General features: G+C 43.5%; 1 protein-coding gene and 1 long non-coding RNA gene across 11 annotated transcripts in view; one reads left to right on the top strand and one right to left on the bottom strand.

Annotated features, from left to right (window-relative positions):
• UNC5D (unc-5 netrin receptor D) overlaps window positions 1-22,744 on the top strand; it is a 627,582-nt gene that overhangs the window by 530,279 nt on the left and 74,559 nt on the right. For 7 of the 9 annotated variants that reach the window (XM_044933431.1, XM_044933503.1, XM_006058425.3 and 4 more), the window contains 2 exons: window positions 17,711-17,896; window positions 22,308-22,685. In XM_044933431.1, the coding sequence (XP_044789366.1) occupies window positions 17,711-17,896; window positions 22,308-22,685 (564 nt within the window). The remainder of the gene's footprint in view (window positions 1-17,710; window positions 17,897-22,307; window positions 22,686-22,744) is intronic. The other 2 variants (XM_044933531.1, XM_006058428.3) reach the window with 1 other exon arrangement.
• Window positions 11,294-22,744, bottom strand: part of LOC123330977 — a 28,375-nt gene continuing 16,924 nt past the window's right edge. Inside the window, exon 3 of one of the 2 annotated variants that reach the window (XR_006547366.1) lies at window positions 11,294-12,515. This is a non-coding gene — a long non-coding RNA (uncharacterized LOC123330977). Of the gene's footprint in view, window positions 12,516-14,910; window positions 15,922-22,744 lie in introns of those variants that run through there. The other variant, XR_006547377.2, reaches the window with a different exon arrangement.

The raw sequence follows: 22,744 nt of genomic DNA, 5'->3' as shown, positions 1-22,744 counted from the left end.
GGAGGCATCAGAGAAAAAGATACACTAAAGCTGTGATGTTCCTATTTCAGATGTTGCTCCAGGCAGGCTTGAGATAGAAGGGTGCCATGAGTCGGAGAACTCCGCCAAACAACAGAAACAAGCTTTCTTAATTTGTTTTCCCTAGCATCTGCTGCCCATAGGCAGCGGCTTTTAAGTCATGCATGGTGGATTTGGAACTCCATAGGAAGATAGACGATGTAGAACCCTGGTTGTGTGTTGTGCATGTGTGTGCGTGAGTGCGCACATGCGGGGAGAGGGAGAAGGAGCAGGTCGATGAATATTTGTCTGGTCAAGACCTCAGGGTTTCCCTGGAGTAAGTGGAATCCTTCACCAATGCCTCCGGATCATAGAGTGCCCCGCCCCCTCATCCCCTGGTCCCCATGTCAAGCACAAGCAAAATTATGGGTAGCCATGTGGCAGCCAATATGTGTGTATGTTTTTAAAGATATTTTTATTTTATTTATTTCTTGGTTGTGCTGGGTCTTCTTTGCTGTGCACAGGTCTTCTCCAATTGCCCTTGAGCGGAGACTACTTTTTAGTTGTCCTGAGTGGGCTTCTCATTGCTGTGGCTTCTCGTTGTGGCGAAAGGGCTTCAGTCATTGCGGCTCCTGGGCTCTCGCACACAGGCTCAGCAGTTGCCATGCACAGGCTGAGTTGCTCCGTGGCATATGGGATCTTCCCGGACCAGGGATTGAACCTGTGGCTCTGGCACTGGCTGGTGGCTTCTTTACCACTGAGCCACCAGGGAACCCTGCATGTGTATTTTTTAAAAATTAATTTCACGCTTAGTTTGTGAGTCCAGTGCTGTTCTAATTTGGTTACATCTGTACATCCAGCCATAAAACCCCCAGTAGCTATTTCTGGTCCTCAGGGACTTCCTGAATGAGTTTTTGCTTGGGGTTCTCACTCCTGTACACCGTGCTTAATTGGTGGATACTGCTGCAGACTCGCTTAAACTGTTTTAATTTGTGATTTTCTAAAAATAAAACCTTAACAGAATCGATGTGATTGCAGAAGTCTCACAGAGGCATGCGATCAGGGTTCTGGAGGCTGCGTGGTTAGGAGTGCATCATACAGAGGCAGGCTGCAGTTTTGTTTGGTGAAAGGGGGGCTTCGTTGAAGACTCCATGAATCATCACTGATGCAAAATCAAAGTCAATTATGAAGATAATTGAGAAACAACCTTTCCCTATATATAGCCGTGCACGTGATCCTCTGCAAGGCGGGGCGGGTGGAAGCCATCTCTCAGAGCCTCCCGCACAGATCCATGTGAGGCAGACTGAGGAACCGGCTCTGAGTCGTGGGGAGGTGTGAAAAGAAAGTGAAGTCTGAAGGTATCTGTTGGCAAATCATAATGACAAACTGGGGGAAATCTGTGCTCGGCATCGCTCATGAAAGCACTTATTGTAAATGAGATAATTTAATCAATTACGTTTCCTAATGTACTAAACCGAATGTTTCATTTTCTGCTTCTGCACATCTTAAATTATCTTCAGGTGCTTTATGAGATTTAATCATAGTTAATAGAAACTTCATTACCATCAAATGTGCTTTCAATAAATGTTGTGTAACAATGTCAGGAAGTGCAGTAAAATATAGTAGGTTCTGAATGGCAAACACGCACCCCCGGAGTCAGGCTGAAAAATGGTCGCATGCATACAGTGAGACTCCCGGAGGCTTGGGAATGAGGCTTTGCTAAGAGGCTCCCCAAGGAACGGCTGGTTCAGCAAGTTCACCTTAGGGATGAAAAGGAGTCAGGTACCCCCTAGAAAACAGCTCAGAATGTATTCTTTCTCCATCACCTTCCCACGTAGTTTGGTAACTAACAGAAACACACACTAAGCCCAAATCCCATTCCCTGGTCAATTACCTCCAGGATTTCGCCAGTTGAATGTCTCCCGGTTACCCGGATCTCAGCTTTTTCAAAACTGAATGCGTCCTTCTCTGTCTCTGTTTTTAACCCAGGCCTCCTCCCATCTTCTCTCATTCAGTGAATGCTGTGCCTTCAACTCGGTAGGGTCCCACACCTGCACAGCCGCCTAGACTGCTGTCTTTTTCCTCTCCTTTCTCCAGCTCAGTACTCAGTGAATCACCACCATCTAACCATTCTGCCACGCAGATAGATCAAGTTCACCAACTCACTCCATTTTCTCTCTTCCATACCCCTCCCTCCATTCGGCATCTTTTTATTGAGTATCCCCCATGGGCGTGGACATGTTCTAGGTGGTGGAGAATCAGTATTGAGCCTACCAGATACAGTTTCTGCTCCCATGAAGCCTGCAGATCTAGTGAGGGAGATGGAAAAAAAATACAGAAAATTATATATAGAAGGCTGGGTGCCATGGAGGTGGTGACAAGTGTCATTAAGAAAAATAAAGCAGAAGAGGCTCAGGTAGGGATGGAGGGAGTGTTGCTTTTTTGTGTAAGCTGTTCAGAGAAGGTCTCTGCAGTAAAATCACCTTTAAGAAGACACCGGAAGAAAAGCAAGGGAACAGACATTCTGGATATCTGGGAGGAGAATATCCAGGGCAAGGGAAGAGTGGGATGCCAAGGCTGTGTGATGGGAGGCTGCTGTGGTATCCAAGGAACAATTAGGCTAGGTATCTGAGCAGAGTGGCAAAGGAAAGAGGCATAATAGCCCAGGTCAAAGAAGTGGTGCATGGGGGGAAAGTACCAAGTGTATTATAGGCTATGGTAATGACTTTGACCTTTACTGTGAGTGAGATGGAAAGCTATTGAAGGTGTTTATTCATAGTAACATGACCTAATATTTTCAAAGATAAACTCTACCCACTGCATGGAATGTAAACATACAGGGAACCAGAGCAGAAACAAGGAGATCTGTTACAATGATCTGTTATAACAAGAGTCTATTCCAATCATCTAGGCTATTACAATATAACTTTTATAATGACCTAGATTCAAGATGAGTGTGGCTTGGGCCAGATAGAGAACATTGGAAATTGTAGAAAAGGTCCATAATCTGGATATCTTTGGGAGGCAGAGTGAAAAGGAGTTGCGGATGCATTAGATAGAGTATGAGAGAAAGAAAAGCATCAGGGATGATTCCAAAATTTGAGCTATGCAACCTGAAGGATGGGCTGGCCATTACTGATCTGGGGCGAACTTGGTTTAGCATATCTGGAGGGAGACTCAAGAGTTCAGTGTTATAAATGCTACATTTAAGATACTTCTTAAACAGGCAGTTGAGTATATGAATCTGGAGGTCAGAGGAGAATCCTGGCAGTGACATAAATCTGGGGCTTGTCAGTGTCCAGAGGATATTTAAAACCAATAGGTTGAATGAGATCACTGGATAATGAGTGTGAACAGAGAACATATCTGAGGCCTCGGCCCTGAAAGATATCCACACTGAGATATAGGGCAGGTCAGAAGTTACTGCACAGGAGACAGAAAAGTAACAGCCAGTGAGTGAGAGAAAAGCCAAGTAAAAGGAAAATGGTGTCCAAGACAAAAACTGAATATTCGGGACAGCTTTCTTCCTAACCAGGATTTCTACCATTGCTTCCTGTATCTGGAGTTGGCTGATGTCAGTTTATCTGCTCTTTTAAAAAAACATCAATTCTGGTCACATCACTTCCATGTTTAAACCTTTACAAGAGCTGAACATTATTTTTAACATAAAGTACAAGGTATCTACTGTCTGTGGGATCTGGTCTCAGATGGCATTGTTTAGTCATATCAGCTTCTCTCAAGCTGCTTAATCATTAGGTATTTCCCTTTCTACCTTATCAACTTCCTATATTCTTCCACCAAACAAAGCTTCTTGGTTTTCTGAACACCCTGGGCCCATTTGGGCATATAGTTCTTTATATGTTGTTATGTCTGCCAGAAAACTTTCCCTCCACCTAATCTTACCGTGTTGAATGGATCCTTCCTTCAGGCTTCGGCTTGGGTCTTGCCTCTGCAAAGCCCCTAAAGGCTGAGTTAGTTATACCTCTAATTGGCCGATTGTCAAGCAATTTCTCTATTTCTATCCTGTGTGTTCATTGCGTTTATCCCAGGCTGAATTCCTTCTCTTATAGACATCCTTCCGGTCATCTGGTAGACAGTATAGGGTCTGTTCACCCTTATGCTTGTGGCATTTACCACCCTCCCCACATGGCACAGTGGTAAAGAACCTGCCTGCCAATGCAGGAGATCCAAGAGACATGGTTTCAGTCCCTGGGTCGGGAAGATCCCCTGGAGGAGGGCATGGCAACCCACCCCAGTAATCTGGCCTGGAAGATCCCATGAACAGAGGAGCCTGTTGGGCCATAGTCCCTGGGGCACAAAAGAGTCAGACATGACTTAGCGGCTGAGCACACACGAAGTAGTATGTATTAGATGTTCAATCCATACTTGTTATTATGGTCTTACATCTTCCCACTAACTCCTCACTGAGGCTTTTATTGTTAAAGTGAAAATAAAGACTTTGCTTTTATGTATTTATTTTAACTCATTCGTGTAGTAGATATTTATTGCACAATTATTCTGTATAAATTGTCTTGGCCCCGTGAAGCGTGAAGGAAACAATAAGAAATGTTTCTTCCCTACAACCTCAGTACAAAGTACAAGATGACAAGTGATTTGAGAAGAGGGGCAGTAAGGAGGCAGTATTTAATAATCATCTATTTGGTGCCCGGTGCTAGGTGACAGTCCAAACAGGAAGTTTCCCAGAATCATTTCTATCAAAGAATGACCCCAGTGTGTCCTTCTGTGTTGGTCGCTCAGTCATGTCTGACTCTTTGTGCCTCCATGGATTGTAGCCCACCAGACTCCTCTGTCCATGGAATTCTCCAGGCAGGAATCCTGAAGTGGGTTGCCATTTCCTTCTCCAGTGTGTCCTTACAGTCTAGAAATTAGGTATTTCTCGTCGCCTTACTGACAATCCACCCTACATCTTTTCCCCTAAGTACACTGCTTTCATCTATAGTGGAATAATGTAGATTCTGGGAATACACATTCTTGGGTTAGAGAACTCCTCAAAAGATGCAGAGTCCACACTGGCAAGTTGGACATTCTTTTTCATGCTGTATAGACTTGAATGGTACCTTGAACACACAGAACTATCTGCAACCTTGAACCATGCAGGCATGCTCGCTCAGCCATGCACTCATGTCTAACTCTTCATCACCCTATAGACTATAGCCTGCCACGCTCCTCTGTCCATGGGATTTTCCAGGCAAGAATACTGGAGTAGGTTGCCATTTTCTCCTCCAGGGAATCTTCCTGACCCAGGATCAAACCCACATCTCCTGTGGCTCCTGCACTGGCAGGCAGATTCTTTACCACTGAGCCACCTGGGAAGCCCACATTGAACCATCAGTTCAGTTCAGTTCAGTCTCTCAGTCGTGTTCGACTCTTTGCGACTCGATGAATCGCAGCACGCCAGGCCTCCCTGTCCATCACCAACTCCCAGAGTTTACTCAAACTCATGTCCATCAAGTTGGTGATGCCATTCAGCCATCTCATCCTCTGTTGTCCCCTTCTCCTCCTGCCCCCAATCCCTCCCAACATCAGGGTCTTTTCCAATGATTCAAATCTTCGCATGATGTGGCCAAACTTTTGGAGTTTCAGCTTCAACATCAGTCCTTCCGATGAACACCCAGGACTGATCTCCTTCAGAATGGACTGGTCGGATATCCTTGCAGTCCAAGGGACTGTCTAGAGTCTTCTCCAGCACCACAGTTCAAAAGCATCAATTCTTTGATGCTCAGCTTTCTTCACAGTCCAACTCTCACATCCATACATGACCACAGGAAAAACCATAGCCTTGACTAGACGGACCTTTGTTGGCAAAGTAATGTCTCTGCTTTTGAATATGCTATCTAGGTTGGTCATAACTTTCCTTCCAAGGAGTGTCTTTTAATTTCATGGATACAATCACCATCTGCAGTGATTTTGGAGCCCCAAAAAATAGACAGCCACTCTTTCCACTGTTTCCCCATCTATTTCCCATGAAGTGATGGGACCAGATGCCATGATCTTAGTTTTCTGAATGTTGAGCTTTAGTATCTTTAAATTCTCAGCAGACTTCTAGGTCTTTAAACTAACATTAGGTGACTGGCATCAATGCTAATCTCCTAGCCATGCTTTACAGGATAATTTTTTTTTTCTATTTTACCCATCATTTTTCATCTCCTGCTGATTATTTTCCATCACATAAATATAGCATTTTCCCCAAATTGCATGACTTGTTTGTCCTTTAGAATCATTCCTACTGTGAATCAATTCAACCTGAGCATATGTGCAACATTTGTAATTTTCTTACTGCTTGCAATCTTTTTATTATCTAATTTTTATCCCATCATAAGTGTATGCCTTTTCTTATGACCATTTTTAAGAATATCGTTGACCTTATTGGACATGATGAAGTTTCCTTCATTAAATACCCTGGAACTAAGCACAGCCACAGTGAATAAGTGATAGAATATAATGTTCTTCAGCATCAGAATAACTCAGGGTACTTGCTAAAAATGTGAATTCACAGGTCCCATCTCCCCACGTATTACTATATTCAAAGTTAGAACTTATATCGTGAATTCCCAGAGTAGAAAATGAAAGTGAAGTCATTTTCTCAAGGGCTGGATTTCAAATCCTGCTTTTTGAGTCTCTTTTTCATTTTACCTTGGTCTTCCTGATGGGGAAAAGGACAGTTATTTTGCAATCCAAAGGCAGAATTACCAGATAAAATAGAGACCCCTTGGTTACATTTGAATTTCACATCAGCAGTGAATACATTTTTGACATAAGCATGTCCCAAATATGGCATGAGAAATACTTCTACTCAAGTTAGACATTCTTGATCAGAAATTCAAATTTAATTCAAATTCAAATTTAATCATATTTGTAGTTGCTTAATCTGGCAACTTTACTGAAAAGAATAAAACATATCTGAATGTGCATTCTCAAGAAACATTTTATTAAATAGATTATCTGTACTGTCAATCTCGGGAGAATGGTTAGAATTAAAACAAATATTGGAGGAGGGAGCCTTTCAGTAAAAGCAAAATGTCTGAACAACAACAACAAAAAGAAGTCTACGGAAGTACAAAGTCTACTTGAAGAAAATGGATCTGGGCAGCCCTCATTGTGCTTTGTAGATACTGCTTTTTTTGTTTGTTTGTTTGTTAAGAAGTTGGGGTTTGTGGCAGCTCTGCACTGTCAGATGATAGCTACCATTTTTTTTGGCAATAAAGTATTTTCTAGTTAAGGTATAGCCATTGTTTCATTTAGATATAATACTATTGCACACTTAACAGACTACAGTATAGTATAAACATAACTTCTATATGTCCCAGAAAACCAAGCAAGCTGTGCCTGTCTGTATTACAATATTTGCTCTTTGCAGTGGTCTGAAAACTGAACCCATAATATCTTCGAGTGAGGTCTGTAATCAGATTCACCTAAAAAGTAGGGTCCATGTTGTTCAGTTGCTACCAGTGAACCAGTGAAGTTGCTCCGTCATGTCTGACTCTTTGCGACCCCATGGACTGCAGCACGCCAGGCTTCGCTGTTCTTCACTATGTTCAGAGTTTGCTCAAACTCATGTCCATTGAGTCGGTGATGCCATCCAACCATCTCATCCTCTGTCACCCTATTCTCCTCCTGCCTTCAATCTTTCCCAGCATCAGGGTCTTTTCCAGTGAGATGGCTCTTCGCATCAGATGGCCAAAATAACAGAGCTTCAGGATCAGGCCTTCCAATAAATATTCAGGGTTGATTTCCTTTAAGATTGACTGGTTGGATCTCCTTGCTGTCCAAGGGACTCTCAAGAGTCTTTTCCAGCACCACAGTTTGAAAGCATCAATTTTTTGGTGCTCAGCCTTCTTTATGGTTCAGCTCTCACATCCATACGTGACTACTAGAAAAACCATAGATTTGACTATACAGACCTTTGTCAGCCAAGTGATGTCTTTGCTTTTTAATGCACTGCCTAGATTTGTCATAACTTTCCTTCCAAGGAGCAGGAGTCAATATCATGGGTGCCGTCACCATCCACAGTGATTTTGTAGCCGAAGAAGATAAAGTCTGTCTCTGTTTCCATTGTTTCCCCATGTAGTCACCACCAAGTGATGTGACCAAATGCCATGATCTTTGCTTTTTGAGTGTTGAGTTTTAAGCCAGCTTTTTCATTCATCTCTTTCACCTTCATCAAGAGGCTCTTTAGTTCCTCTTCGCTTTCTGCCATAAGGGTGGTGGCATCTGCATATCTGAGGTTATTGATATTTCTTCCTGAAATCTTGATTCCAGCTTGTGCTTTATCGTACCTGGCATTTCACATGACGTACTCTGTATAGAAGTTAAATAAGCAGTGTGACAATATGCAGCCTTGGCATACTCGTTTCCCAGTTTGAACCAGTCCATTGTTCCATGTCCAGTTCTGACTGTTGCTTCTTGACTGGCACAGGTTTCTCAGGAAGCAGGTAAGGTGGCCTGGTATTCCAATCTCTAAGAATTTTCCACAGTTGGTTGTGATCCACACAGTCAAAGGCCTTAATACAGCCAATGAAGCAGAAGTTGGAGGGTCCATATAGAGGATAAATGAGCGACAACAGTTGAAAACTAGGATGGGGCAGAGCAGAAAGTATCTTGAGCCATAAGGGAAGCCCCTGTTAGAGTGAACTCGATGCCTACTCAAGAGTCATTGATAGGTTTTGAAGTGGCAGAACCAGAACTGTGTTTGGGGAGAGTAAGCCACGAGAATAACAGTTCAGAATGAATAAAGACTGGGGCCTGGGTACCAGGGTAGATGAGGCTGTGCCATGTGGGTGCCTGCTATCGAAACTGAGATGTGAGAGGCATTGGGGATGTTTCAGGAAGGCGTGTGAGTCATTTGGGGAAGGGGTCAATGGGCAGAAAAGGAAAGGTGACTCTTCAGGCTCAAGCCTGGTCTCTGATGATGTCATTACTAGAAAAGGGGAATTCAAGAAAATACTTGAAGAGATAAGAATGGTGACCTTATAAAACAGATGACAAATTTGAGATGTTAGCATAACACACAGTGGTGTGGTGGTTTTATCCATTGAGCGGGAGAATGATGAGGACTTCAGACAGGAGTCAAGGCAAGAGATCCTGATTTAAGACTGTTGGGCATCAAAGTAGTAGTTAGCACTGCCTGATGGAATGGTTGTGAACAATCTTCAGGAGGAAACAGTGGTTTGGGCAAAAGTCAGAATTTAATAGCATAAAAGAGCAATGAAATGTATAGAAATAGTGAACAAGTTAAATTATGATAGAGCCTGGCAGTGGGCTGAGCCCATGTAAAAAGAAGTAAAGCATGTCTGTACGTTCTGATAGGAACGATCTACAAGATATTGTACTCAGTGGGGGGAAAAGCAACATAATAAAGGAAATCATATGGAAGTATAATAATGATTATATAACTTATAGAGTGAGGATGGTAAAAAAAAATGGAAAGTTACAATTTGTTCCTGAAAGATCCCAAATATACTATCAACAGTGGTTACTTTTATTTTTTTTTAATTTTGTGTATTTTTTTATTGAAGTATAATTCATTTACAATGTTGTGTTCGTTTCAGGTGTACAGCAAAGTGATTCACTTCTATATATATATGTCTATCTTTTGTTTTTCAGATTCTTTTCCCTTATAAGTTATTACAAAATATTAAGTATAGTTCCCTGTGCTATACCATAGGTCCTTATTGGTTATCTGTTTTATATATAGTACTGTGAATTTGTTAATCCCAAACTCCTAATTTATCTCATCCCCTCCCTTTTCCCCTTTCATAACCATAAATTTGTTTTCTATGTCTATGGATCTATTTTTTATATAAGTTCATTTGTATCATTTTTTACACGTATGCAATATCATATATGTTGGCTTAGTTGAAGCCATATCTGTCTGGCTTAGTTGAAGGATGAATTTTTTTCTTGGTGTAGTGTAACTTTTTATAGTTCCTAAAGCACTTCCTCCTCCTGTGTGTGTTTTCTATTTATTCTTTTACTTCAACAGGGATAGAGGTTAACTGGTTAGGGAAATTATGATCAAGAAAGATTTAATGTTTTTAAAATGTTTTTTATAATTCTTTTCAACAAAGAGCTTAGGATTTCATGGATATGAAAAAAGACTGCCTCTTTCAGAGATCTATCAGGGAGTAAGTCAGGAGAGGGATTGGGGTAGAGGTGACTAGGGAGACCAGGCCGTGTTTGGAGGCAGAAGTCAAGGTGCAGGTTTGGAGGCAAAGTTGAAAGATGCGAGACCAAAAGGGAATAATGAATGAGGCCAGGTCCCTGCGGAGGCAAGAGAGGGCAGACCAGAGCCAGCCTGACACAGAGGAGGAGCAGCTGTTCAGGGAACAGGGAGAGGGAAAGGAAAGCACAGGACGGAGCAGAGGCATTTTGAGTTGCAGGGGAGGGGGTGTGTGTGCTGGAGGGAAGGAGACTCACATGGAAAAGCGGGCAGTGAGAAGCAGAGGTGATGAAGAAAGTAAACGGAGTTCAGAGTAACTGTTGATGAAAAGCTGTTCTCGGTCATGGGACATGAAGACAATAATTCTTAGGCTGCAAAGAAGCCCAGGTGGGTTTGCAGAGCACTGGATTTTTGATGATACCCACCAGTCTGGTTGGTGGGTTCCTGCAGCAGGGATAGTCGAGCCAGTGAGGGAGGAGAGGTGTGGAGGCCATCCTGTGATGGTTAGACCACTGGGGAGTGAAGACAGATGGGTGTCCAAACCCTACCTTTGCCATTTTCTCATGAAGAAGCCTCTACCCTATCTGAACCTGTACCGTCATCTGTAAAAGAAGAAAGAGAATACTTCTACGGCAAATAGATTTGATTGTGAGCATGGGAATATGATCATACCTGCGGTTCTCAGAGAAGCAGGCACAAGCTTAGTGCTCCATTACTGAGTTACCCTTGCCATCAAGAGGTTTTGTTGGTGAAATTTTCAGCCTCCGTACAGTAAGTCCCCCACATATGAACGAGTTCTGTTCCAAGAGTACGTCCGTAAGTCCACTCTGTTTGTAAGTCTGACAAAGTTAGCCTAGGTACCCAGCTAATACAATCGGCTATATAATACTCTACTGTAATAGGTTTATAATATTTTTCACACAAATAGTACATAAAAAACAAGCACAAAAAATAAAGAGAACTTTTTTTTTAAATCTTACAGTATAGTACCTTAGAAAGTACTAATACGGTAATACAGTACAATAGCTAGCAAACGGGGCACATTTGCATCTTTGGACTTTCACACCTTGAAGGCTCATATGTAAGGGACTTACTGTACGCTGTGCTGAATTACATCTCGGAGACAGAGTTTTGGGTGAAATAGAAAGAAAAAGCTTTATTGCTTTGCCAGGCAGCGGGGGCCACAGTGGGCTAATGCCTTCAAGTCTGCATGCCCTGCCCTGGAGAGGGTAGTGAGGAGTTGTATAGTCATGGTTCAAAGAGGATGCGATCAGCTCATGGACATTCTTCTGATTGGTGGTGAGGTGAGAAGGAAACAGCATCATCAGCTTAATGGTTCCAACTGGTCTGGAGCCTGTGTTCGTGTGGTCAGCAGTTTTCATCTGGTGGGGGCCTGCTTCCTACACGTCAAGTGTTTATCCATATCTTTTAGGGAAAAGGTAGTTCGGTGATTCTGCCAGGTGGCAAATTCAGAGTCTAAATAGTTTTCAGTTCCCCAGCCCAGCAGCCATTGTTTGTTTTTACATCTTCACATTTCCCAATCGTTAACTTCTGAGTCAGCCTCTTAGTGCAGAAGACAAGGACACAGGGGCTTGTGTGCGGTTTCAGTATCAGGCAGTGCGACCAGGGCAGGGGTTCACAGCCGGATAGGCATTGAGCCGGAGTCGAGCTGCCTTGGATTGAATCCCAGCTCTGCTACTTAACCGTCATGAGGCTTTGGGCAAGACAAGTGATTTTCTAGCCTCAGTTTCGATATTTAAATTGGCACCTTTTTACAAGTTTGTTGGAAGGATTAAAATGAGTTAATCAGTGTAAATAAAAGACTAGAACAGTGCCTGGCATACAGTAAGTGTTACTGAAAAATGTGCTGCTGTCTTTGTAATGACAACAAGGAGCTTTTGGAGGGTGGCAAGGTGGACAAACCGAGATGCTGACTGGTGTGAGATTCCAGGCAATGCAAGTATCATCAGAACTGCTCACCGTGGTTGACCAGAGCTGACCACTTTAAAGTTACTTTCTGATGCTTTTTTCAAGGAATGTGGTTTCTCAATGACACGTATGAACAGTTCGAACAATAACTTCTGTTATGTGCTAGCGTGCAGTTAAATGTTTTGGCACACCCCTCGGTATCTACAGCCCTGTCTGTACCTCTGGGCCAGGATGAGGAGGGGTTGGGCTAGAGACTGCTGCTTTCTGGGAGTCCAGCGGAGCAGCTAATTCTTCTGTCTTCCATTCATGTTCTCTCTCTCAGCCTTCTCTTTGTGCAGCTCTGTTGTGTGAATTCCTTAGTAATTCACTGCCTTAAACACATCAAGTCAAGTTGCTGAGTTTTTTCCTCCTAAAACAAGAGCAGTGGTCATTCTACAGTATCCAATAAGATAAAAAGAGAATACCATATGTTTGTCTTGACTTTTATATTGCAGTAGAGTTGATTAACGACGTTGTAACAGTTTCAGGTGTACAGCAAAGTGATTCAGTTACTCACATACATGTATCTGTTCTTTTCAAATTCATTTCTCATTTCGGTTGTTAACATGACTTTGAGCAGAGTTTCCTGTGCTGTACAGTAGGTCTTTGTTGGCCCGTTTTAAATCTAGCCACATGTACATGTCAGTCCCAAATTCTCTAACTGTATGTTTTGAAAGGCATTTTGTTGTGCTCCTTTATTCGTATTGTGTAGCTATCTAATCCTATAAAATAGATTCTAATCTGATACTTAAACTCATAATATGGGAATTGAGCTAAATTTCCATAAATAAGTGGCGTTAATATGTCTTTCAAATGAGAGTCCTGTGATGAGAGGAAGGCAAACTAAATGAACAGCCCTTAAATTTCGTCCTTGGGGTACATACGTCACTGTGAATGACTAGGTATGATTATAATTCATAAGGACAGGAGCTTGTGAATACCTAGTCCTTGAACTCTGAAGTTCAAAAGGACTTTGAAAAGTCACTTAGCCTTTCCCACCAGCTTTGACCAAAAATATAATAACTGCAGACTATCATCAAGTCATGCTGGTTTTGAGAAACTCTAAAGGAGATTTCACAAGCTTCCTCAGAAATACAGCACAGTTGTTTTTTTTTAACAACCCTCCTTGTAGAAAAGGTCATTTTAATATCTAACAGAGTCCCAATTGCCATAATAAAAGGCCAGGTCCTCCTTTTCAGCCCTTGTTAGAGTGGGTGAGGAGCTGGTTACTAGCTTCATCATAAATGAAGGTTCACTGGGCACCTACTGTGAGCTTCTTTTTAGAACCATGCTTTATGCATTAAAGATCCCCACAAGCCACTTTATAGTTCTCTTTTCTCCAGGCCAAATGAACCCATAAACGTTTCCTTTCCAGGGTCCTAGTTTCCAACTATTAATCTTTTCAACCTTTCTCTGTAGATAGTTCCCACTCCTTCCAGCAATGAACAGATCCCTCTGTAGTTTCTGACTAATTTGCAATATAAGAGATTTCCCCATCATTTTTATTTTTGTTTTCTTTAGCCTATAGATCATGCACAATTTTTTATACCACATGTTGCACCCTTCTGAACTTGGCCTAAAGCTTTCACAGTGCTTGGAGAGAGGAAATGGGGGTGGAAACTCAGGAAGGACATCAATCACACATTGATATGTATGACAGAAATCCAGAAAAAAAAAAAAAAAAAACCACCCTATGCGCACAAAGGCAGAATAGCCTGATCAAAGCTTTTTGTTCAGAATGAGTTGGAGGAAACAAACCAGCCCCAGATGTAAGAGTGAGCAGACAGATGTAAATGTGTGTGTGTGGCTGTAAGGAAAAGGCGGTCTCTGTGGCAGGGGTTCTACAGTCGCCCTCAGGCTAGTCTGAGTCCAGGGAGCAATCAACAGATAGTTGCACAGGATGACTCACTCATTTCTGGGGGAAATGACAGAGAAGTGCTTGTGCCGAGTGTCAAGTATGTAGGATGCCTTGGCATTCAGGTCATTAACCATCAAAAGATCCAAAAAGAGTTCTAGGAACCATAAGTGATGTCAGAGTTTAGAGAACCAGGGGTTGGCAGGGTTGGTGGACTAGCCAAGGCACAGTCCATCTGGCTTAGAGGAGGGGGCCCTGCACTGACAGATGGGTAGATAGAGGTGGGAAGGGCATAGATGCCTAGAGGCATGGGGGGTATATGACACAGACCCATCCTTATAATCTGAAAGGGGCACAGGGCCTTTGGCTAGCAGGTGGAAGCAGTGACTTCTGATATTCTTCCAATGAAAGCTGAGTGTGACCACATATGTACACGTGCACACGTGGAGTGGTTCTGCGTGGCACCCCTCCAAGTGCCCGTGTGCTCACAGACACAGACATCAAGCCTAAACCTCAGGTTCTCCTGGGGCCAGTCCTGGACACACATGAAAAGGGAATCAATTACATTTGTAAGGACACAGGAATCTTTACAGGGAAACCTACTCTACTGTCCTGGAGAAAAAAGATTAGCAAATGGTAGGGCAGGGGGACGGAGAAGGCAATGGCACCCCACTCCAGTACTTTTGCCTAGAAAATCCTATGGACAGAGGAGCCTGATGGGCTGCAGTCCGTGGGGTCGCGAAGAGTCGGACATGACTGAGCGACTTCACTTTCACTTTTCACTTTCATGCATTGGAGAAGGAAATGGCAACCCACTCCAGTGTTCTTGCCTGGAGAATCCCAGGGATGGGGAAGCCTGGTGGGCTGCCGTCTATGGGGTCGCACAGAGTCAGACATGACTGAAGCAACTTAGCAGCAGCAGCAGCAGGGCAGGGGGAATAAAGGAAGAATAAGATGAAGTAAAAGCAGTGAAGAGAGAAGAGAAAAAGAGCAAGAAGAAGGAAGTGACTCAACTTTAGAAGACTGAGCCCTAAGGATGACTGATGAGGTCTTGAGGACTCATGTCTGCCTCTGTAGCTGCACTTGGATACCGGAGTCCCATCACAGCCTTGTCTTTCAGACAAGAAACAATGGAGAATATGGACCACATGTTAATTTTCACCCATATGTCTTCATTTCCACTGAGCGGTTGACCTGTCACAAGTGTATGTTGAATGATGAGATCATTAGATGTAGAAACATCAAATTCCCAGAACAGATTGTTCTTGTAAAAATGAATCCCATGGACTTCTGAGTCTAGGTCAAACTGTCCCACCAGGTGCTAGGGTGAACCTCCTAGGGAAGCAGTGATCCCTGTACGAGTCTCTCTCCCTTCTTTCCCTACCCTAGCCCCAAAGTCCCCATATTCATTTCTAAAAATTCTATAATTCAGTATTTATTAAGAGGTTATTAAGAGGTTCTGCACATATTCCTGGGAGAGCAAACACAATGAGCTATATCTGACGTTGATACCTTCATCTGAAGCCGGAGAGTCCTTTTCTAAAACAGAACTTGTAACTTGAGAACGGAGAATTCTGGTTACCTGGGTAGCAAGAGGGTGGACACCAGAAACAGCAAGATAGGAATCCAGGGGAACAAAGACAGCTTGTTCCTGCTACTGAGTTCTGTGTCAGGATTTCACGTCCAGTGATATCCATTTTCAGCAGAAGTACTTTCACGTTGGTCATCCTCTGGCTTCTGGTCCTTCCTATTTTAGTACCTGGGAAGCTAAAGATGTCTTTGCGTCTACTTTGCCAGCTCAGTGACAGAGCAGCTGCATTCAGGACCCTGCCAGGCTCTTTCTCTAGTTGCTGAGCAGGTGTATTCTCCCCAGATACACCTTTTAAGATGATGGTGCCATCCATGAGCAGTGCCCAAGGACCTGGAGGGAAGAAGGGGGAAGGCTCACTGGGTTCAGTCCAGTTCTCTCCCTGCTCCTGGTGCCCTGGCTTGCCACACCTGCTGTGTTTTGTGACTTCTCTCTTCTCTAATGATTCCCTCCAAGGAATTTAATTGAGTAGAGGGAGAGTGAGACTGAATGAGGTGATGACTCCCCTTCTTTCTCCCCACATGACCTATTTGGACACTGGAACTTTGGCGGTGGCATCAGTCTTCACCCTGTGGTTCTGGGGAGCTGGGGAAGACCACCACTGATACCCCACCATCCCTAGCCCTCTCCTATTTGGACCACCATGAAGTTGAACTAAAGCCTAGATCACACTGTTTCTCAACACCTCCCAGGTTGCTGTTATGAAAAGCGTCTGATCACCCTCTGACCTTTCCGATACTGTTCTTTGAGATTACTGTTTTTCTCCCCCATGAATTATTTTTATGTGTTGGCCGCCCTATTACTGAACTGGTTCTGCTTGATTTCTTTGTTCCTGCTCTCATTTGGCGGCACCTTATTTTATAGTCCACTAACTTTGTTGAAAATAAATTTAGCCGTGTGGTTAGTCTTCCTCACTTGATAACATAAGTACCATATTAGGGTGCGGTGAGCACAGACTAAGTGCTGTGCAATTACAAGGTAAATATATGATGGGTTTATTTCATCTGCTAAACCCAGCAGGGGTGGCTGAGTAATTACTTTTGGACCTGTTTAGTATGCCTACCACATAATCTGTAAGGAGATCAGTTATGTAGTGAATACTTGCCCCCTTCCATTGTTAACACACTTCAAGACTTACATGTTCTTGGGTAGATGTCGTGCCGAATTGCACTAGCCATTCCGAGGCTCCTCAGGAATCAACCACACCCCGAGGACCTCTAGCCAAAGGGTTGGAAAGCAGCTACAGTGTTATCTTGGGGGATGGGGAGACACCCACCATCTAAATTTCAAACTAACGCTTTTATTTTTGCTTTGCCCATGCATTCAATAGGATGGAGTAGGAGAGGTATGGGAGAAACAGCATGTGCCCTCTTAGAGACCAGTCCTCATCCACAAAAACAAACTTCTAGAGTCAAGCATTCAGTTGGTGCCAGCAAACATTTACCATGGACATAAGAGTGCCTGGGACCGAGTGTTTTTCATATCTCACAACAGAAAGTCGCTCATAATGATTGTAAATACCCTGATGACTGTCAGCGTTCTGATGAACGTCAGCGTTCTGATGAACTGAGTGACGTGGGCCAAAGCTCAAGTTCATACTCCTGAGCTCTGGTCTCTTGACTCATAGACCATGCGTTACCTTATCACCCGAGAATGCTCTCTGTGAATGCATGCGCCCAGGCCATAGACAAGCAGAGCGGTTCACCCATATTTTGTCATTGTATGTGGGTCTCATGTCTTCCAACAAAAATAAAATATATATATATTAAAAAAAAAAAACTTTGCAGGGCAATAAGATTTCTTAAAACAAGCAAATTAAGCAGTTGCCTGTTTTTCCTTGAAAAATCTTATATTCTTTGCAAAATTGCTTCTGTTGCAGATTCCATTATGTGGTAAGCTACCCTAATGCAGTTAAGTTATTTAACTAGCATCCCTTTGATTTATACAAGGTCTTCTAGAAACCTGATTATTGTTGGAGAGTCCAACTCGCGACTAGCCACATCTGTCATGTTGCCTGATCTGTAGCTCCAAAAATTCCAAGAGTGTTTCATTCTGTGTCCTGCTATGGCTCTTTGGCGCTGTGCCCACGTTGGCCATTGAGGATTGCTCTTGTGTCTTTCAGGCATCGAGAATGCCAGCGACATCGCTTTGTACTCGGGCTTGGGCGCCGCGGTTGTGGCCGTTGCAGTCCTGGTCATCGGCATCACCCTGTACAGACGCAGCCAGAGTGACTATGGTGTGGATGTCATCGACTCTTCTGCACTGACAGGTGGCTTCCAGACCTTCAACTTCAAAACAGTCCGTCAAGGTCAGCGGCGTAGGGCCCCCAACAGCGCATCCTCAGGACCGTAGACTACACTCACACAGGACCCTCGTGCTCTTTGGTCCTGTATGAGGGTGGCTCTTGGCACTGGGAGCTGCTCCAAAATTGTCCTCACACCTTAGGATGCCAGGTTTGATGCAGGAGTCTGTCTGAGTTCTTGGCTGCCCTGAGGACCAATGGGTCTCAATTAACTATTGTTGTTTAGTCACGCAGTCATGTCTGTTTTGCAACCCTGCAGACTGTACCCCACCAGGCTCCTCTGTCCATGAGATTTCCCAGGCAAGAATACTGGAGTGGGTTAACATTTCCTTCTCTAGGGGATCTTTCCAACCCAGGGACTGAACCTGAGTCTCCTGCACTGCAGGCAAATGCTTTACCACTGAGTCACCCGGGAAGCTCCTCGATTTACCATTACCCACATTTTAAATATGGCGTGTCCATCTTTGATATGTAGTCAGTGTCTCAGGTCACCCAACTTTCTATTTTAACCAGCCTGCTTTGGGAATGTATGTTTAGTTAACTAAAATATTGATTATTCAAAGCTACAAACCAATGACTCTACCAGGCATATTTATTACACTATTTATTGATGGAGCTATTTTATTCAGTGGAGTTATTTCTATTTTAAATAAGTAAAAGGATTTTAGAGGATGTATGATGGGCTAGTTAACCAGAGAAAAAATGAAATTCTCAGCCTAAATGACTGTCTGCCTCTGCCACCTTGAAGCAGTCTTCTGTTGGAAGGGAAGGAAAATTTATCATGTCAAACAATAGCAGTATTTCATTTTGAAAACAGAAGAGTCCTTTGATTTTCTTCTAGCAACTAATAACTCTGTTCCTGATTGGGAGATGGAGATGAGACATAAATGGCTTTTATTTTAGAAAAAATGGAACCGTCTCATTTCCATAGATGAAGTTTTCTACTTTGACCCTTGTGGTCAATATTGTCACTTTTATTTCTGTTTATTGCTTGTCAGTAACACCTACAGTACAGGACAAGAAATCTTACTGCTTGGCAGTGATGGAGTAGGGACAGGGTGGTGCAGTGGAAAGCCAAGCAGGCTAGAATGGGGAGATGGTGGGAGATACAAGCGACTTGACTGCTTACCACTCACTACTGACACCTTGTGGCTCAGATGGTAAAGAATCTACCTTCTATGTGGGGGACCCGGTTTCCATCCCTGGGTTGGGAAGATCCTCTGGAAAAGGGCATAGCAACCCACTCCAGTATTCTTGCCTGGGGAATCTCACGGACAGAGGAGCCTGTGGGGGCTACAGTGAATGAGGTCCCAAGAGTCGGATACGACTGAGCAACTAACACTTTCACGTTCTGGCACCTTGGCTTCTGGTCTAAGTCTGGTTGATCTCAGATAAAAACATGTCACCTCAATGTACTAAGCTTATGTGACTTAGGACATGTGACTTATTTTGGCTGTGCTGGGTCTTCACTGCTGTGTGCAGACTTTTCTTCTAGTTGTGGCAAGTGGGGGCTACTCTCAGGTATGGTGCCCAAGCTTCTCACTGCGGTGGCTTCTCTTGTGGCAGAGCATGGGCTCTAGGGTCTTCCAGCTTCAGTAACTGCAGCGCCCAGGCTCTAGAGCACAGACTCAATAGTTACGGTGCACAGGCTTAATTGTTCTACAACATGTGGGATTTTCCCAGACCAGGGATCAGACTCCTGTCTCCTGCATTGGCAGGCAGATTCTTTACCACTGAGCCACCAGGGAAGTTCCAGTATATATGATTTAATTAGAAGTACATCCAGTGAACTAGTGGGTCAGACGATAAAGCGTCTGTCTGCAGTGCAGGAGACCCGGGTTCGATCCCTGGGTTGGGAAGATCCCCTGGAGAAGGAAATGGCAACCCTCTCCAGTACTCTTGCCTGGAAAATTCCGTGGACTAAGGAGCCTGGTAGGCTATAGTCCATGGGGTTGCAAAGAGTCAGACACGAATGAGCGACTTCACTTCATCCAAGGAACTAGTCTTGCAACTGTGTAAGAAACTAAAATTATATCTCCATCAAATCATAAGATATCACTGTCTCAGACCTTACCAGTTAAAAACAGAATACACAGTAGTGTGGGTGGCAGCTTTGTGTGTAAATTCAGAGGCTCTGAAGTCAGATTTGAATCCAAAATTGCTGTAAAACCTAGTAAATCAGTTATTCTGTCTGTCTTAATTTTTCCAGCTGTAAAATGGACATACTAACATCTATCTCAGGGGGGTCTTGTCAGGGTGAAACCGCCTGGAATAACATGGCTTATAATACCTTGGCTTAAGTAAGGTACTCAATGTAGAGCGCATCCTTCTAGAAGCTGGCTGTCTCCTCATACCTTGACAGAGGACACCAGTGAGTTCTGCAGAGCAGCAGGTGGTGGGTGAGAGTGGCGGTTCCCTGATCTTAACATCTGGGGAAGGCTGACTGGGATAAGCTGGTACATCATTACTATGAGGCATCTCGGAATGTAGGAAACTTATACTGTGACTCTCTCAGAGAGTATGTAGCCTTTCCAAACTTATTTTTACCGTTTTCTTTAACCAAGAACTCACAAAACTAGTGATACCAACAGAAGCCCCTTATCCAAATTCTACTCTCCCCTGCATTCATGGTGAGGCTATGCCTTACATGGATGCTCTGTTGTCTTCATGACTTCCCTTCTTGAGCAAATATGATTGGAGCCCCAGCAGGGTGAACAGTGAGACTTAATAGAATGTCATAGAGTAGACCAGGGCCTTGAAAAGGACATCCAAAGAGAAACTTGCGGTCACTGGGGAATTATCTTCAGTCAGACTTAAATCAAGTTGGCCACCAACCTTATATGTGTATATGTGTGTGTATTTTTCATATATATACACATACACAAACATACACATATGTGTGTGTATAGTGATAGGCAATTAAGACTTAAATCTAACTCTAGGAAATGTTTTTGCTTCTTGACTTTACATAAGATAGCAGGGTCTTCTAACAGTAGCCAGAAATTAAACGTTAGAAGGTGAGGGCGTGAGAGAAAACAGCCATGAGACCAAGAGAGATGCTTTTTCAGGCACCAGTGGAAACCCCTGCTCCAAACTTTTTAGATGTGAGATGGTTCTTCCATCCTGCTTCTTGCTTCATAACCCAGAGTAAGGCTGGTATCTGTAGAGTTTAGTGCAGTTCTGTTAAAAAGCTCAGCTCCTTATAATATAAAAAGATCCTCAAACATGGAAAAATGCCTCATCAAGGTGCTTTTACATCTATAAGGTATTTCATCTCATTTTGAACCTGCTCCTCTGTGATTTGGGATTCTTAGAGCGTCAGAACAAAGAGGTGGGAAAAGTCAGGGTTATAGATTTCCTGCTGGTGTTGTTACAAATTATGAAAATGGAAAAACAATAGAAGCTAATAGGATATGGTCTGAAATTGCAACATTTTCCAAAATATCACATGCGAAACATTTTTGTCAGGCCCCAAAGGAAAATGGTTTAATGTGTTTTGGGTTTCAATTTGAGATGTCACATTGATGGACTGATATGGGCAGGAAGTTTGGAACTGAGGGTTATTTTGTTATTTACTAATAAATGAGATTACTTCATCACAAGAAAATATCACAGCATTTCTTTTTACTATTTGGGCATAGAGAAAAAAATGGTTATGTCCCAGCCGATGAGAAAGTCCAATTTCTCATGTTTTTGTAAGGATTATTTTTCTCCATTTGTTTTGAGTCAGAAAGAAACGATTCTCAGCTGCTCCCCTTGTGGAAGCTGGGATCCTCTGTGCCTCTCAGAGTGACATTCATGTTATTAGAGTGAATTGGCTGCTCAGACATGGAGCAGCTCGTGAAGCCCCCTGACCCTTTTGCTCTGAGGACACATTTCCTCCCCCAGAAACTGCCCAGAATTCCATGGGAGACGTGTTGGCACCCACGCCACCTCGGTTATAAACAGCACCACCTCGTCACCATGCTGTGTCATCTCTTTGCCATTTAAACTGAACAGATGTTATTTTTGCTCCAAACTGGATTGCAAAACATCTTTCTTTCCTCTTTTATTTTTTTAGAAGCTCCTCTTTGCTCATTAAAATAATCCCGTAAACAATCATACCTGAGTAAGTTGCCTGGTGGAGTGCCAGAAATAATTGTTTTGAAAAGATAGCACATAAAGAACTCGAGAAAAGGATGAGTTAGATTGGCACCATTCAGGAAATTGACTGCAAAAGCCAGAGCTCCTGATTCCAAGGCTCTGGACACTATTGATCAGCCTGTTAGAGACACTTTAGATGCCCAGGGCGGGTCTGAGGGGTCAGCCGTGACCCGGGCAGCTGGTGAGCATGTGCAGCGTAGTTTGTAGACGCATATGAAGGAGTAACTATGATGCTTTACAGCTTCTGAGTGACAGATCCATCTTCTCTGACCAGGTAACTCCCTGCTCTTGAACCCCTCCATGCAACCAGACCTGACAGTGAGCCGAACGTACAGCGGGCCCATCTGTCTACAGGACCCCCTGGACAAGGAGCTCATGACAGAGTCTTCACTCTTTAACCCTTTGTCGGACATCAAAGTCAAAGTGCAGAGCTCATTCATGGTCTCCCTGGGAGTGTCCGAGCGAGCCGAGTACCACGGCAAGAATCATTCCGGGACTTTCCCCCACGTAAACAACTGCAGCTTCACGACAGTGCATGCCAGAAATAAGACGCCCTACATCCAGAACCTGTCATCACTCCCTACACGGACCGAGCTAAGGACCACGGGTGTCTTTGGCCATTTGGGAGGACGCTTAGTAATGCCAAATACAGGTGGGTGGTAAGTGTGCGTTTGTGTATCTTCTAGTGTTTGTTTGAATGTATTATATTTA

This window comes from Bubalus bubalis, chromosome 1, assembly GCF_019923935.1.
Source record: "Bubalus bubalis isolate 160015118507 breed Murrah chromosome 1, NDDB_SH_1, whole genome shotgun sequence".
In the NCBI taxonomy this organism is placed as follows: Eukaryota; Metazoa; Chordata; class Mammalia; order Artiodactyla; family Bovidae; genus Bubalus; species Bubalus bubalis.
The sequence above is the reverse complement of the archived record's forward strand: the minus strand, read 5'-3'. Positions and strand labels throughout refer to the sequence as shown.